The sequence below is a fragment of the Malurus melanocephalus genome, unplaced genomic scaffold, assembly GCF_030028575.1.
Source record: "Malurus melanocephalus ecotype Western Australia unplaced genomic scaffold, MMel_1.1 scaffold_403, whole genome shotgun sequence".
In the NCBI taxonomy this organism is placed as follows: domain Eukaryota; kingdom Metazoa; phylum Chordata; class Aves; order Passeriformes; family Maluridae; genus Malurus; species Malurus melanocephalus.
In genome coordinates, this window is record NW_026623635.1 from 129406 (window position 1) to 145682 (window position 16277).

The 16277-nt window shown below is 41.1% G+C and overlaps 1 protein-coding gene across 3 annotated transcripts in view; it reads left to right on the forward strand.

Annotated features, from left to right (window-relative positions):
- SPAG9 (sperm associated antigen 9) overlaps positions 1-16277 on the forward strand; it is a 58003-nt gene that overhangs the window by 12783 nt on the left and 28943 nt on the right. For 2 of the 3 annotated variants that reach the window (XM_057379356.1, XM_057379357.1), the window contains exons 3-4: positions 4533-4603; positions 12612-12706. In XM_057379356.1, coding sequence (XP_057235339.1) covers positions 4533-4603; positions 12612-12706 — 166 coding nt within the window. Of the gene's footprint in view, positions 1-4532; positions 4604-5917; positions 5951-12611; positions 12707-16277 lie in introns of all 3 variants that reach the window. The other variant, XM_057379358.1, reaches the window with a different exon arrangement.

The window sequence follows — 16277 nt, forward strand, 5'->3', positions numbered from 1 at the left end:
TCAAAAGTTTTCTCAGTGAAACACTTCTTTGTGCAGAGACTGGGCAAGTAGCTGGATTTTTGACTTGATTTTGTGTAAAAGTTGCTTGGATATATTCTTGATTGAGTTTCAACCTATGTGAGCGTTGTCCTGGCATGTCCTAGCAGAATGTTTAAAGAGGTTTTTTTAAAGTTTTATGGCTGGTTTTTGATAATAAATTGCAGGGATTTTGTGTGTCTGAGACACAATGCAAACTTGAACAGTCCAGAAGTGTCAGGGATAAGACCATTGCTACTTCAYGTGTTGATATTTGCTATCAACAGAGCATTCTTGACAGCTAAATTATCTTCATAATTTCAAGTGCCCTACTTACTACACTGAGATCTAGACCTGTAGTTCACAGTGTAAGAGCTACTTGAAGATGCTGGTCTTGCCAAGGGGTTGAATTTTTCACTTGCTTTACAAATCAGTTTTCTGTGCTGGTTTGATTTGCAGGTCTTACCGCTTGCAGGTTAAGCACTTGTTTGATAGCTCAGTCCTCTTTTCAGCCTACAAGGGATGTGTGGGCTCTTTAGCAATTACTTAGGAGGTCATAAGGTCCTTCTGGATCTACRTCTTAACTTTGGTGTGGGACCTGCATAAAAGAATGGAGCTGGATGAAAGCTGCCCAAGAAGAGTCTTCAGACAGTCCCGGTGCCAGGAAAGGCTCCTAAATGAGCTGGATCTYTGTCCTGGTTTGTGTAGGAGGAACTTGTAATTCCTCTTGAAGGCATCACACTGGTTGGATTTGCCATTCTAGCAGGTCTGTTTCTCTTTCTCCCCCTCAGGCTTATCAGGAGTTTGAGGCAGAGGACAACATACAGATGAAGGGTGTTCCAAACTTGGTAAAAGCCATCAGACTTGGGAGGTAAGCTCTGACTTTTGAACAGGCAGGGTGGGCAGCTTGGCTGCCTRATTCCTCATAATACTGTCAGGAGACAGAAACTCCAGTTTGTCTAGTTTACTGTAATATTTCATCTCCCATTTTTAGGCCTAATTGGTTTTCTTTGAGAGATCTTTGATCAGGATTGGTACCTCAGGTCATTGAAGGTGTCAGAAGTTTGGCAGTGCTGGAGAAGTTTKCAAGTAGGCCTTGGGTTTGAGTTTGTGGTGATGTTCCAGGGGGTTGCTTTCTCATCAGAATATTTGCATTTTATACTTAGGTTTATTATGTTTGAAGACGTTTATATTTTTTCCATGTAAGCTTCTGACTGTGAGTAATGCAACTTTTTTTGTTGTGTGTAACAATTTGCACATGTTTTATGTTAAACAATGTAATCTTACAGTGTAAGATGTCCCTTGATGTAACAAGGGTATAATGACTTTGTAAAGACACATTGCAACAGAGACAATGGATACTTTTGCTTTTAGCACGTAGATGATCAAACCAATTTTATCATCCACTCGTTCAGAATTTGACATCTTAGTGGAAAAAAGTCTGAGACTGAAATATGAGAGGAACTTTTCGTATTGTTGCTGGAGTCAGACTGATAGGGGCTRTGTCTGGGCAGACCCAGCATGTGGCAGGCAGTGCCAGCACACAGCTCCATTMCTCTTGGGGTGTTATCAGGGCCAGACTTCCACTCCTTTGTATGTTGGTGTATTAARATGGAACTGGCGACAATTTGGTTTAAAATGTGCTTCTGGGTGCAAGTGAAAGGCATTTTCCCCCTCCTATTTAGTTTCCTGTTGCTRCTGATGGGAATGTTCCTTTCATARTGACTTAGGTTCTCCGAGGTTTTGRGGCAAGAATCTGGTGGTCTTCCTCAAAATTCTTCTGTGTTCTCAAGTCAGTGGTGATCTCTGATCCTCGGGGAATATCTAATCTCTTGCACTGTGTTTAATTGGAGAAAGAAAGTGTATTCTGTTGGTGGTTTGGTCAAGATCTTACCTTGATGGGAGGCATATTTTGGATAGAACAGATTTCCAGTGATGTGTCTCATCCTGCTGGCATTGGAAAAAACAGTTCTGAGGACTGTTAATGTGGTGTCTGTTGAGTGTGTGTAACTTAGTGTGCATMCTCTTCTGACTGAAATGTGCACTGTAATGTGTTGCATAGCTGGAAGTGGCATCCAGAAGAAGGTGCTGAATGTCAATAATATCATCTKCTGGGCCCTTAATCGTTTTAACCTTTGTGCTAATGAAAACAGTGGCCAGAGTAACAGAGATGTCCCCCTTGACTATGCAGCATCACTGTCTGTGTRCATTTGTCTTCACTGACTTGCTTTAAGGGACTATTATAACTGGGCTATTAAAATTTTAAAGCATTTCTTTCTCTACAGATGGAGAAAGTGGTGTGCTCTCTAAAGGAMTCTCAACCCCTGTGCAAGTGTGTTTTGTAGCTATAAAAGTGGGATTTGTGCATTTCCTGAAGGCTGGTTATGGGCAGCTGCACAGAAGGGTGTTGGTAGCACCTGATGTGCTGTTAATCTTCATTTAATGAACTGTTGAGTACTTTCCCTGGATCCACTGGCAGAATTCTGTGCATTGTGTAGGCACAGGGTCACTGAACACTGAACAGCATCACCCTGGTTTAGGTGGGAGCTCCCAAGGATGCTGAATTGAGCCTCCCAAGGATGCTGAATTGAGCCGTGATTTCACCACCCAGCACAAAGCAGGGGAGGCTCCTTGGATGCTGTTTGTAGGAGAGGGGGTTGTTCTCACCAAACACCAGGCCCATCAGCCGTGCAGTCTGCACCTTCTGCTTTCCTGTTTTCCCCAAGCAGGTTTAGCACAGTGGAAAGGTTTCCAAGGAGATCCTCTGGGAGCACAGCCTGGCCATGGTGTGCTCCCATGGGAGCTGCTGAGTGGTTCCTGCTCAGCTTTCTCTGATGGACAGCTGTTTAACATCTCCAAAATCACAACAGGCTGTCAGTCAGGCTAAGACAGTGAATCAAACGTGCTTTGTCACATCACATCTTTGTAAACTGTAAGATCTGACTGTTGTTTCTGTAGTGTCTTAGCAATGGCTTCCATAGAATGGCCCTTCAAACAAGGAGACTTAAAAAGAACTTGTGTCTCAGAATAATAAATGGAAATCTTCCTTTCAGTGGTGTTCTGCATCACAGAAATATGTATTTTTTAGATGGAGGTATTGTGCTGTAAAGTATATTTTACTTTATGTTGTGTTATAGATTCTTGTGCCTCACTTCTGCTATTTGATCCAAAGAGCTTTGGAAATTTAATAGCAGGACAGGAATGGAAGTGTTCGATCTTGAATTGGTATAAATAACATCTGATGTAATATTTTGGTCAGGTATTTATAGGTGGACTGCAAAAGGTTGTGTCAAGGAACTTGATGTTCTTATAAAAGCAAGATTAGATTAGGAGTTAAGAATGTTTATGCAGATTTGAGTCAGTAGACAATTATGTGTTTTGGTTCCAGTATTCGACTTGGGCAAAGACTTTTTTCATTGAAACATGCTTTTGATAAAACACTGTGCCAAAATRCAGATATATGGAGCAAAAGGAAATGATATATTGAGAATTAATTTTCACAAGACCCAGTTGGCAACATGAAAATATGCAAATGGCAGAAAAGATCTTGGCATTTGTCTTCAGTTAATGTGTGTCTGGCAATGACTCTGGAAACATGGAACTATAAACTTGRACTTTCCCAGGGGTATTTAAACATGGCAAGTAGAATAAGAGGAGCTCAATTACACAATTTGATACACATGCTTATGTCACATAAATATCGTGTTCGAAAATACCTGAATAGAAAGCTGGAATTCCCATCTAGGCAGCAAAAATGTTTTGGGTTCAAATGAAAGGATAAGTTGTGTGTAGAAAGTTCTGAATTCTTTAATTTTTCTGCAGATTAATTGCATTGGGGTATCACAGTTTGTTTCAGCTCATCTCCCTCTAGTACGAACTTACTGTCTAAAGTTCTAAATCTTCTAGATGTGTTTTAAATTTTGTGGAATACCTGCTGAAGTATTCAAATGTTTTCTTTCTCTAAATCTCCTGTCTTAATGCTCAGTGAAGTGTGAGTGAATGGCCAACAGAAATCTAAATTTCTGTGCCACATAAAGCTTGAACCTGTTTTAACAAAAACCTTGCCTGTGTTTGTTTTGGTTAAACACCTCTGGAGATTGTGTGGATGTGTTTTAGGGAACTGATGTAGGGCCTTAACTGGAGCCTATGGCTTCATCTGGGATTGGGTGACRTGGCCTCTGCCTCTTCCTGTGGTTTCCATGTGAAACAATCTGGATTGGGGTGAGCAATAAGCTGGCCTTGAACACAAAAATCSCCTCTCACTGGCCTGGCAATCAGCAGGGGAAAATAGGACTTGGGCTCTTTAGGGGAATGCAAATTGCAAGATTGTGCTGCTCTTGATGGACTTAGGAAGCTCAGTGATGAGAGCTTAAAAATACAAACACTGACATAGTTTTTATCCTGCTTTTTGCTATTTGCTACTAGGAATACTCTGATCTGCTTGCTTAGTCCCAGGCAMGTCAATCTCACTTAYKAGAATTCTGAATTTTGTTGTAATTWTTTTTTTTTTCTTCCAGTTAGCAGACTTGAGGAGCGGGAGGCAGAACTCAAGAAGGAATACAATGCACTTCATTCGAGACATACAGAGGTAGGTTGTTACACTAACATAACTTTGGGGCATCTGTAAAAATATCAATCCATGGAAAATGTGTGTTGTGAAAAATTGGGAAAATTATTGAAWGTTTTGGTTTGTACGCCTGAGTTGTAACCAGGCTTCGTTTGGTGATGTAGTTTTCCTCATTCACATCTAAGTGTCTATTTCTCCATGTTTGATTACACATTTGTCAATTTTATAGCTTTGTCAGATRTTCAGAAGTTTTAAAAGGGAATTGGCTTTTCCCTATTTCATAGGCAATTCTTCAAAGCACACTAATAAGCTTCAAAGAAATAGAGGTGAAATTGCATGTTCATACCCCTTCCATCAATTTTTTATATTGTCTTTATTTCTACCATTGAAGGAATAAATATTTTCAAAACCTGGTCCAATGAGATTTGTGATTAAAAGGGTTCCCTGCCATACTTTATTGWTAGCTATTGAAAATGGTATTTGCTGATGAAGATGGAACAAGTTTGAMGTTAATTTAAATAAACAAGAGTGACATTGTTTAAGTTGGTTCCAAAGCATAAAACCAGGACTTGCAGTGCTTTGATTTTCAGTAGCAGATTGTCTTTCCCATGCAGAGATGTTTTACTGCCCAAGTCACATACATATTTTAGTGAGGAAACCACTAGGCCCTTTGAATCATTCTGATTAATCTGGAGTCCCAGTATTGAGCACAATTCTTCTCCTTCATCTCCTTGCTTTGCCTTTGGAAGGTCAGGGAGCTGTTTTTAGACCACTGCTACCAAAGAGGGCAATGCCATATTGACTGTTCCCAGTCCAAAAGACCCACGTGGGGAAGGAGCATGCAGATACAGGTGTCAGATTTGGTCAACTTTAATACTTTTAGCAACCTGAAGTGTTTTATACTGACAGAAGCTGAAAACAGCTTGGAACYACAACCAATGTATAGTGCTTGAGTGTTGTGTGGTGACTTCTGCAGCTCTTAATTAAAAAAATCATATGTTTAGAAAAATCGTAGCATATTGAAGATCACATTTGTTACTAGATAGTTGCTTTAGAATRGTGCATCTGTTGAAAAATGGAAATWTAAGTGAAATGAGAAGTGACAAATGTTAATGYTGTCCACTGAAGTTTAGCATCCTTTTGAACTGGAAGTACTTCAGAGTACTGGGTGCTTGCAGAATTCTGGTTATGGTAGTCTAGAACCTCTGGGTTCTGTCACAATACCACTGGCAGATTTTTATTTGATCCTGTTACTCAGAGTTTGAGATTCATTGTATTGGGCACCATTAATTCAATGAAATGCTAATCACATGTTCTGAATATCTTTTTACATAGGTTTTGCTCCAAAATGAACAACAGCCTCTGCTGGTTTGATTCCAATTTATTGAATGCTTTTATATCTTAAAGTCACTTTCTTTGGTGTAGGGAGAGGTGTTTCCTTGGGCTTTACTCTTACTGAGGTGATTGTCCTTTCTTCATGAAGAAATAATTTGTAGTGCACCATGGTATATCCATATTTCCGTGCTCCTAAAATCAGGTCTCCTGTTTTCTGTAYTCCTCCCTTTCAATGTGATTGCTTCCTTTGTTTGTTTYCCAGAYSATTGTGAATCTTGTAAAGATGCACSTCTTYTAAGGACAGAGCATCTCAGCATTTTAATTCTGTATCTGATGCGTGTTGGAGACTCTAGAGGCTGAAATCCCTGGGAACTGGRAAGGATTGGCTGATAATAGTGCCCATCTCCCTGTTCCCTTTATGATTTCCTACTTTCCTTTCTCCCAGCAAATTCTAATGCTTTAAGTCTGTATAGTAATGTTTTCTTTTAATGCAAGATATTTTGGCAGATACCCAACTTCTTTTCAGCATTTAAGTTTATCAGGTGTATTGGATCAAATATTTCTATTTCTGAAACTTTTTTCTTCCATGTGTTACTAGGAAGGGATACTTCTTTCCTTTTGAGTCAGCTTCACTGTTGTCCTTACAAGGGATCCRTCTTTGGTACTTGCTGAAATGGTAGTTGTTTTTCTTTCAATTGACCAAATAATGAGCAGAGCATTAGAAATGTTTTSATTCTGTTTTAATTTAGCTCTAAGATGTTGGCAGTGCTTACTTTGTCATGTTAAGGATGCAATGTGACTGCATTTTGTGCAAGCTTAATTTCTAGCAATTTTTTACTATTCTGCTTCAGTATTTGTTTCCCTCCACCTCCCACTCCTCCTTATTCCTTATTTCACAGCTGAGTATTTCAGAGTTGGATGTCTTTCTCTTCCAACTCTTGACTGAGCCTCTGTGTTCCTGTCCCTGTCCCTGTCTGCCTTTGCTGGAGTTCACTGCCCAGCAGAGCTGCTGGCTCAGCGCCCCAGGGAATGCCACCCATTTTCAGTCCCAGTGGACCAAGACCTACTGAAACAGAGTCACCTTGGGGCGTTCCAGCAGGGATGTGAAGCAGAGAGCTGGGTCAGTCCCTCTCTGCAGTGTGTGTGTTGTGGTGGGAGCTCAGGCTGCCAGAGGCAGGGCTCTGCATTGCAGCTCCAGCAGAGAGGTGTGTGCAGCTGCAGAGAGCAGGGCTGCCCTGGCTGGGGAGAGCTCTGGGGACAGGCTTCACCCTCCATCACCCTGCTGTTCAATCAGCCTCTGCAGGGAGGTGGGCTGGCTGCTGGGAGTGCAGCATATCCCATTAAGCCTCCTGCCTACTGAGGCTTGGACTAACTGGCTTGGTTGTAAATGGATTAGGGCATGAGAACCTGAGCAATTGAGGTGGCAGATTGGAAGGTGGGGTGTAGAAGATAGTGAGGAGGATAAATATTCAGTCAGAAGAGAATGGATGGAACAGCCTGAACATGCTCTGACATCCATGCTCTGCTTCTTTGTCCTTCCTGTACATGCAGCAGATTTTGGTCTTGTGCTGATCATCCTCTRTTCTAACACTCAGATGAGAGTGTGACTAAGCAGTGTGCTGGAGTTCCTGACYTGGAACTTCTGGAACTTAACTGTGCAAAGTCTCGTCTCCATCTTTCTCTGACTGTGAAGGACCAGATACAGGGACCCATCGTACAGCCAAGGGTAGTGTGCCAGAAAACAGAATGGTTGACAGTGGTCTGACACAAAAATCTTCAGAGCTTTGCTCTATAGTCTTAGAAAGGAATTCTGTCACTCAGTTGGCCCTTGTRTCTCAAATGCTGTTCTGTTTAATAGGATCTGTCTTGTATGGCCTGGATAAAAGCAGGGTAATGCACCTGTGGGGGCTTTTTTGCCTTTGCTGCTGAAATGATGTACTGCTGCTGGTGCCTCTTTCAGAGCAAACCAGTCAGAGTGGTTTTACCTCCTGAGTAGGAGGTAAAGGCCTGTCTTCTGCAGAGCTAAASGTCATAACTTCATAACTATGGCTTTGGCTTTTTAAAGGCTTGGCTAAGGCTGTTTTATGTTTATTACTCAGTTGGGCAACTGAGGCAAAGCAATACTTGAGCATCTGCTGGAGAACTGACTGATGCCTGTGGCCCCTGTCTGCACAGGATTCCAAAAGAAACCTCTTTTTCTCTATTTAAGGAAGTTATTCTTTTTGTCCTTTGGGAAACTCCAGGCTGAGGTGGTTCAATATCTCTTTCCCTGACACACAGAATATGGGCTTAGTTTAATGAAGCATAATTGGGCCATGGAAGTTTCTCAGTGTTCTGCACTGATACAACGTGACAGAACACTGAGCCTGGCTCTGGCACTGGGGATGGACTTTGTCAGGTTCATTTGGATAAACAGATCCCCAGCAAGTCCCTGGGCAGGGGACAGGAAGAAAAGGCTTCTGGAAGTGTCTATTTACAATTATAGCTAARCAGGGGCACCTGTCACAGTGTCTGTGAGATTAGACTTTGGAGATCTGTTCAAGCAAATAGTTTTTCTAAAGCCTTATGCTAAGCATTAACAGCTTGATCTATAAAACCTGGATTTAACATCTTTACATATTACTGTGTCTGCCAGCAGCACCATCTTGTGTGTGGATAAAGATGCATCAAGCTCTCCAGTGGGAATGGTGCTTTTACTTGGGTGAGAAACTCACCATAAACCCTGAAAGGAAAATAGGAACTTATATGGAGCTATGTTCAGGACTTTGGTAGTGAATCAAGGAGATTCTAGAAATATCTGTTACCTCAATAAATCTAGATTATGTGGGACAGAGAAAGATCTATATATACACAGTTGGTGCACATTCCCAAAGGGAGGAGCTGCTTGTGCCCAGCCTGATTGGATCTGCAGGATGAGCAGTGAGGGCTGTAGCACTGAGCCTGGTCTGACAGCCAAAGAATTGCTAAAACCTGTCCGGGGGGAGCAAGAGCAGTGACTCAAAAAGGAAGGAGGAGCGAAAGAGCAAGGAAGGTATAAAGGAGATGCTCTCAACCTGGTTAARGCAAAGGTGCAGGTAACAATATCCCCAACATGGCATATTCACATTTGTTCGTGACAAGGAAAGYGCCAGGCTTGTGTGCACTGGGAGTGGTTGTATTTGTAAAAGTAGGAATTGAAATGAGTGTCAGGGTGTTCATTGTCTCTTACTGAGTGCTGCAGTTTAAGGTGTAGCAAAACCTAATAACACTTCTGTAGTTGTTAAACTTGTCATGTGCCATGTGAGGAAACCAGTCTGAGTGGTTTTTTGAGGTGGAAGGACATTGCMTTCAAAGGGAATGGATTTCATGTTCTGCTGTAATGTGTTCAAAAGCTCATTGTAGTCACTTTGTACATGTGCCCTAAAATGATTAACACCTGAACTGTGAAATGCTGTTAACTCAGGTAATTCTTCCAAGTTCTGAGTTTATCTTTAATCCCCTCAGCTAATGGTAATTGAGCAATGTGTTTAATTACAACAATGCTGAGGTGCTCTCTGTTTGTGATGTGTGTTCCTTGGAACAACTGGTTGTGTTCAAAATACTCCTGGATTTTATGGGCAGCAGAGCAAGCTGTCAGTAGTGTAAGGTTATGGATGATTAAATATTGACTGCAGCTTTTATTGAAGAGAATGGGGGTAGACATAGTCAATTATTTATCATCTGTCCTCTAGCATAACTTTGGTAAAAATTGTGCTGAGTGGAGAGCAATTCAATCCATTTAAGTCTATTTTTAAATTATCAGTAGTATTAAAACCTTTTTCTTTCATAGCTGAATAATCTCAAAACAGCAGAACTTCTAATCAGATTGGAGCACTCAGAATTCTGGTGCATGAATTCATTACACAGTTTTGGATMAGGGTGGCACTTCATGGATATGCCAAAGCTCGAGGGTCATTTAGATTGAAAAGACCTTTGGATGTCATCTGGTTCAAATCCCAGTGTTTTTGGAGCAAGTCTTCAAAGTTTTATTGCAGATGAGCAGTTAGAGTGAGCTTACTTCCCGAGAAGCTGCAGTATTTAATTTATCACTTTAACCTTCAAATGAATTTTGTGGAGGTTGGGAATTCTTATGACTCTACAGCACCAGCTGTGGAGCTCCCCAGCCTATGAGGGGGGAGGGAAGGGGAGGAACTCTTTTCTTTGTAGAAACTATTCCAGCTATTGTCAACTTTTATCTTTGGGACCCTGGGTTGAGGCAGAGAGTGGACTTTACATGGTGKTACCACTGTTCTGATTTCTTGGACACCACAGGCTCTGTTTCTCCTGGAGCTGTGGAGAAATTCCTATGCAGCACTGCAYATTTTGCTTTTTTAATTTTTGGATTCCTGTAGCTTACATGCACTGTGCTGAAGGATGTGATCTGCAGATTGGCTTATTTTGTTATCAGCATCATTTTCAGCTGCAGAACAACATGAACTGCACAGTCCTTTAAATTGACTTGCCCTGCAGCCTCTGTCTGTGATGGTAATAAATGTGATGAGGCACTTCAGTAAACAAAAGAACAGACTGAGAGGAGGGAAGAGAGTAGGTTAAAACCATGTCTTTTGCAAAAYGTGAAAGTTGTGTGGGTTTTACTGACCCTATTCTTTTTCCCATGTGTTAGTAGTTCCCTGGAGAGGTAGTAGTCACTCAGCTTCTGTTCACTGGCTGAAAACASAACAGTTGTTCTGTTTAAAATTTTACTATGAGTAACCAGTTGGTGTGCTGCAAATGGGAGTGTTTGCAGGTAGGGCAGCAATATCTTCCTCCTGTGATGAAGGAATACATGAACAGGATACAGAATGGTCTATTGTGCATTTCAAAGTTACGCACTCTTGGGGGTTTTTCCCCYCCTGGAATTTCTAAATTAATTTGCATTATAATAAATGTGTATAAAAACTATGCAAAGGAACAATTGGAACACCTAATTCTGGCTGCTTGGTGGAAGTGGAAAAAAAACAATAAATGTGAATAGTTGTAGGTGGAGCTTTGAATCCTTTTGTTTGYCTCTGTGTGTGAGCAAGCATTAAAAATCAGAAAACAAATGGGATGGTCTGCTGAAACACTGCGTTTTGTTGGAGGATAAATGTTGTAAGCTTTTGACAGCAGTTCAAGTATATTATATAATRTTTCTCTAAAAATAGCATGATTTTTTTTTTCTGGTCTGAATTATATTTATTAGTTCAGGTGTATTCTGGGAAAACCAACATCTGTATGTAACAAGCACTTAACGTAAGTTCTTGATTTGTGGAATATCCATCAGTCAGGCTGTCTGAAGCTGGTTGGCTCAGTCAGAAAAATCTGAGACAAAGAATATATTCCTGTGTAGCTAATGCTGGCAAGCAGCATTTGAGGAGAAGCTGGCACTGACTGAGCTTGGTGGCATCTGAAGGTCAAATTTGGATGTATCAAACCTGACTTGGGAGTAACATGTAGATGTAGGTTTCCAGGTCCTGCAGAGTTCAGTCCTCATGCGTGGAGCTGCCCCCAAAACAAAAGGTTACATAACACTGGTTGTACAAATGTCTGGTAATATCACTGTTCTGATGTGTTTGTATATCCTTTGTAGAATAGCAKAAGAAATTACAGTATTAAAGAATAGGGATTTTTGTCTAGAGGAAGYTGTTAGGATGTGACCTGAATATGTCTCAGAAAAAAAAAAGTACATAAAATTTCTCTGCAGCACACCTGTGATTTTTTTTCTTCCTTCCTTTATTGTTCCTAGAGCCCTATTCATGGTGTAAACAAAAAAGCCCTATTCTAAGGTGTAAACGTGAGTGTAGAAATACTAAAAATACCAAATTGCACATCTCAGGCTTTCCYAGTTTTAAATTCAGAGGCGGGTGTCCAAATGCAGCCCTTGAAGTGATGCRGTGATACCTGCTGCTTCTCCCCGTGCTTGCCCCGGATCAGTTACATGCTGAGAGCAGCATCCTTTGGCCACAGGAGTCGAGATTCATTAAATAAGTCATGGCTGCAGGAGTCACCGTGCTGGCCTGGGCTTGTCTCTTGTGAGAAAGAGAGAACAAGCAGAGCTCTTCTTGAGTGCTAAAAAACCCACAGCCTCTCCATCCTTTTAATGAGATGTCAGCCTAGGTAATTTAAAACCAAGTTTTCCTTGGTTTCTGTATTGGAAAATACAGAATGCTGAAGTTTATTTGAATTTTAGAAGGAGAAAGGAGAAGAAATGAGGTCTCTATATTTCTGCCTACAGAAATGATTTGTTTAGTAGCTTGTGGATTCAGAGTGTTTAATATTTGAGGTGCATATTATCTGACCTTTGCAGGGCTTTCCAATTAGGTCAATAGCATCTATTATGTATCCTGTAAAAAATGCTAATATCTGCTGGATATAGATGTCTCAGACTCCAAAATTAATTTCAACGTGGTTTCTTCTGTTCCAAACTCACATTTGAAATATTGCATGCATTTGGGATGTTTCCTGTGCATGAATGCTCAAGGAAGTTCTCCAATATTTTTAATTCCTTRTGGACTTCTCTTCTGGTTTGTGGTTTTACACACTGTATAATTTTGCTTCTTTCTTTATTTCTTTAATGTCTCTAAATGCTTTTACTATTTARCATTACAGGGGGAGAATAAATTGGTCAAGAGCTATGCAGTTGTAGTACAAGTAAATGTTACTAAATATTTCTTGCCGTTTGTATCCTTTTAAACAGATGATTCACAATTATATGGAGCACTTGGAAAGAACCAAACTTCATCAGCTAACAGGGGGTGATCAGCTAGAATCCACAACACACAGTAGAATTAGGTAAGCTATTTATTGCTCTCTCACCCTGAAATGAGAGGAAAAAAAAATCCATTCATTTGTGTTTGCAAGACTTTGTTCTTTAATCCTACAACAACGGTTCGGCTGAATCGGAAAGATTTGTTGTATGATTGGAATGCGGTAAGAGAACAGCGTAGAAATCCGTGGAAAGAGGCTTTTGCTGTTGTGGTGCTAAGCGTTGAGATGTACTCTGTACATTAATTAGCCTTAATTTCAGCTTTTTGGGGCGTTTGCGTTTGGGCAGGCAGGGAAAATGCCAGCGGCTGTCCCGGCTTTGTGCGCGGGGCGCTGGAGCTGCGTGCGCCGTGCCCGCTGCCGCTCGGGGCTGGCCGGGAATAGATTATGCAGATCTGGGGAGCTTTGCAGCCTCTGACCCTGCGTGCAAGGAAGGAGGGAGCGGTGGCAGGAGGGAGCAGCACTCCCGGGCTGGCCGTGCMTCTGCGCTGCTGCTGCATCGATGCTGCGAGGAGCGGCGAGGGGGAGGCGGGCGGTGATGTCATTGCTCTGGAGCTGCTGCAGGAGAGCGGAACGCCGCCGCTGCCGCCGCTGCTGCTGCTGCTGCTGATGGCATTGTTTTTGTGGCGGCGGCCGAATGACAGACTTTGCCCACAAAGATCCCCCCTCGGCCCCTGCGTAGCCTTCTCGGAGCCGGCGTTCCACCATGCCAGCGCAGCGCCATGAATCCGGGCTGCATGCTGCTGTTTGTGTTTGGCTTCGTTGGCGGGGCGGTGGTCATTAACTCGGCCATCCTGGTGTCGCTCTCCGTTCTGCTGCTCGTGCACTTTTCCATCTCCACCGGGGTGCCGGCTCTGACGCAGAACCTGCCGAGGATCCTCAGGTACTCTGACCCACTGAACCCCCGCTCCGGGTGTGCTCTGGCTGCTCCCCTGCTTTCCTCTCTCCTGCTTTGGCAAACAGGGACAGATTCCAGGTGTAAATTACGTATAAATGTCAGGTTTTGCTGTAAATGTGTCTGCATACTCGTATACAATCTATTTTTTTCATTGCCTTTTATTTAAGGTCAGTTCATGCATCTCTTTTCTATASAAAGCTCTTAACATCAGTTTATTGTAACCTGCTGCAAAAGCTGCTTATCCTATAGGTTCCTGTAAATGGCAGGGATAAAGCTCACCTTCAGTGTATTGTCAGGTACTTGGCTGATCTCGTGTAGCATAAATGTATGAAATCTGAGGATTTGTACCATTAAACTGCACCTGTTTYAATCAAAAGGCTTATGTAAGATCAGCTAATTAATGTTAAAACCACAGTAATTAGTYGATCACGTTATTTTCAAAAAATCTGATTATTGGTTGGTGGGGGCAAAAAAAAAATCTTTCATTATTTAAGCATTAGAGCTCTTAAAGCCTATTCACTATTGTTCAGCCAAATGTTATCCTCTCCTCTGTTTCTGTACTTGTATGGCAAGTTGCCAGCTGTCTGTCCCCCCCTCAGGTTATATTCTGTTTGTCCTACGTGCCTGGAGCAGTAGCAGACAGAGATGCATTAGAATATTGTGGCCAAAAGTAGTCTTGACATATTTTAGTGCTGKAATTATGGGTGGAAAACAGCTGGAAAAGTTTTAAAATGCAGTTTTCTRGCCTGAAAACTTGATGTATGTTACCTGTGGTTGTAAATTTAATAGCAAATTTTATTTAAAATGGGATAAAGGCTGGTAATTGGTGTTCTCTGGAAGAGGAATGTGACTTTTTCTTCCTTAGTACTTGGTGCCTGTAGACTGTAGCACACTTTTAACTTGATTTTGTGGGCACAGAAGGGTTGTTCCAAGGTTTAAAGGCAATCAATAGATAAAAGAAATACCAATTTATACCAGTAGCTGATGGAAMACTTGAATGAATATTTAAATGTATAGAAATAAAGTAAATTAAAAGTGCAGCTCTAAAGACTGATGAAGTTAGTAAGGCTAGACTTGTTTGAAAGAGGGGGAAATAATCCAAACCCAGACCAAATAATCCCCAACTCTAAAAACAAACAAAACCAAAACAGAACTTCATATTTAATAACTTGTAAGAATTTTTTTAGTTTTAAACAGATGGTTTAAGAAGTAGATTTTTTTTTTTTTGTTGTAATGTACATTTGCTTCCCTGGAGTATTTAATGGATTTGTGGAGTTTGGGGAATCTATGCCTTTTCCTGCCCCTAGTAATTTGTTTTAGGAGTTACAGGAATTAGAATTCTCCTCCTTAGTTTTTATTCATTTTAAAAAAAAAAAGATAAAAAAATAGGATGAAGGAATCTAATTGTAGAAGAATTGTTTCTATTTTTTAACACTAGTCGGATTTTAGAACTGAGCATCTGGTTGCTTATCCTAAAGGTTCCTGTAAATGCCTCAGTGCCTCACTTCAGAATATTAGTTTAGGCTTTTAAAAGACGTGTTTTCATTCTGCTCACTGTTGTGTTTTCAGACATTTTTTGGGCATTGGGGGATCAGAAGAGGTTCTTTACTTTTTCGGTCAACAAGCAGTGAAATAAATTGAAATTGCTTCAGTCTAATCAGATAATTTCTTTTAATGCAGACACTCATTTCCAAAATTAACCTCTTTTGTAAACTTTATTTACTGTACAGCGTTGCAATGCACCTGACCTCTGTTCCAACACATCAAAATATGTTTATTATAGAATTTCTTTAAAACTAATCATAAAAAAAGCAATGCCAGGTGTGAACTGTTTTTGTACCCATTTCATATTCTCTCTTTTGAGGTTTGCAGAGCAGCTCAGCTTTGTGAAGTGTTCTGCAATAAGGAAATGTGCTGGAACCTCTGCCTAAGGCCAGGCCCCTCACAATGCAGCTTTATCAACCCCTGAGGGGCAGCTTTTCTTCCTCCTTTTTGTTCCTGCACTTCTTATCCAATGGAATGTCTCAGCCCCTCTTTTGACATAATCTCAGCGTCTGAGCCATGTCTTTTGTTCCCCACACCCCTGAGAGTTGTGGGAATTCTAAAGCMAAGCAGGACCTGTTACAATGGTGGGAATCCTTGGAATCCACTGGGGGGTTTCTCATTCCAGCAGTTGGAGATGCTGGACCGTTATCTGACGTTTTGAATTTTGTCACCCGGACTGATTTTGCTTTACTCACTTTGCTGCCTGCTTTGTTGTGCTAAACCACTTCACAATTCATGACCTCACTTGGAATAATATTTCTGAAAGGCCAGGATAGCTCCCATGTGACAATTAGGTGCAAAGACACCTAAAAAATTAGGTTTTGTGACAGGGAGCATCTTTGTACACCTGGGCTGGAAAGGTCCATGCCAGTTAGAGCTGTGTGCTGTTTGAACATTGTGATTTTGCCAATGTAASATTCACCAAAGGGAGTTTACTGATTAATTGGTAAATAAAATCCCYTTTTCACTAACTTTTCTTCAAAGTAAATAAAATTTAAAACATTTCAAAAAATGCTTCCCTTTTGCTTTTCAGCATTCCCTGCCATATTTTTGCATATGATTTCTATGCAGGTATTAGTTCTGCCTAGGTTRTGTTTAATTTGGGAAAGGCCTTGTGAAAGAAAGCACGTGTAGTTGTGACTTGACTTTTTGTAA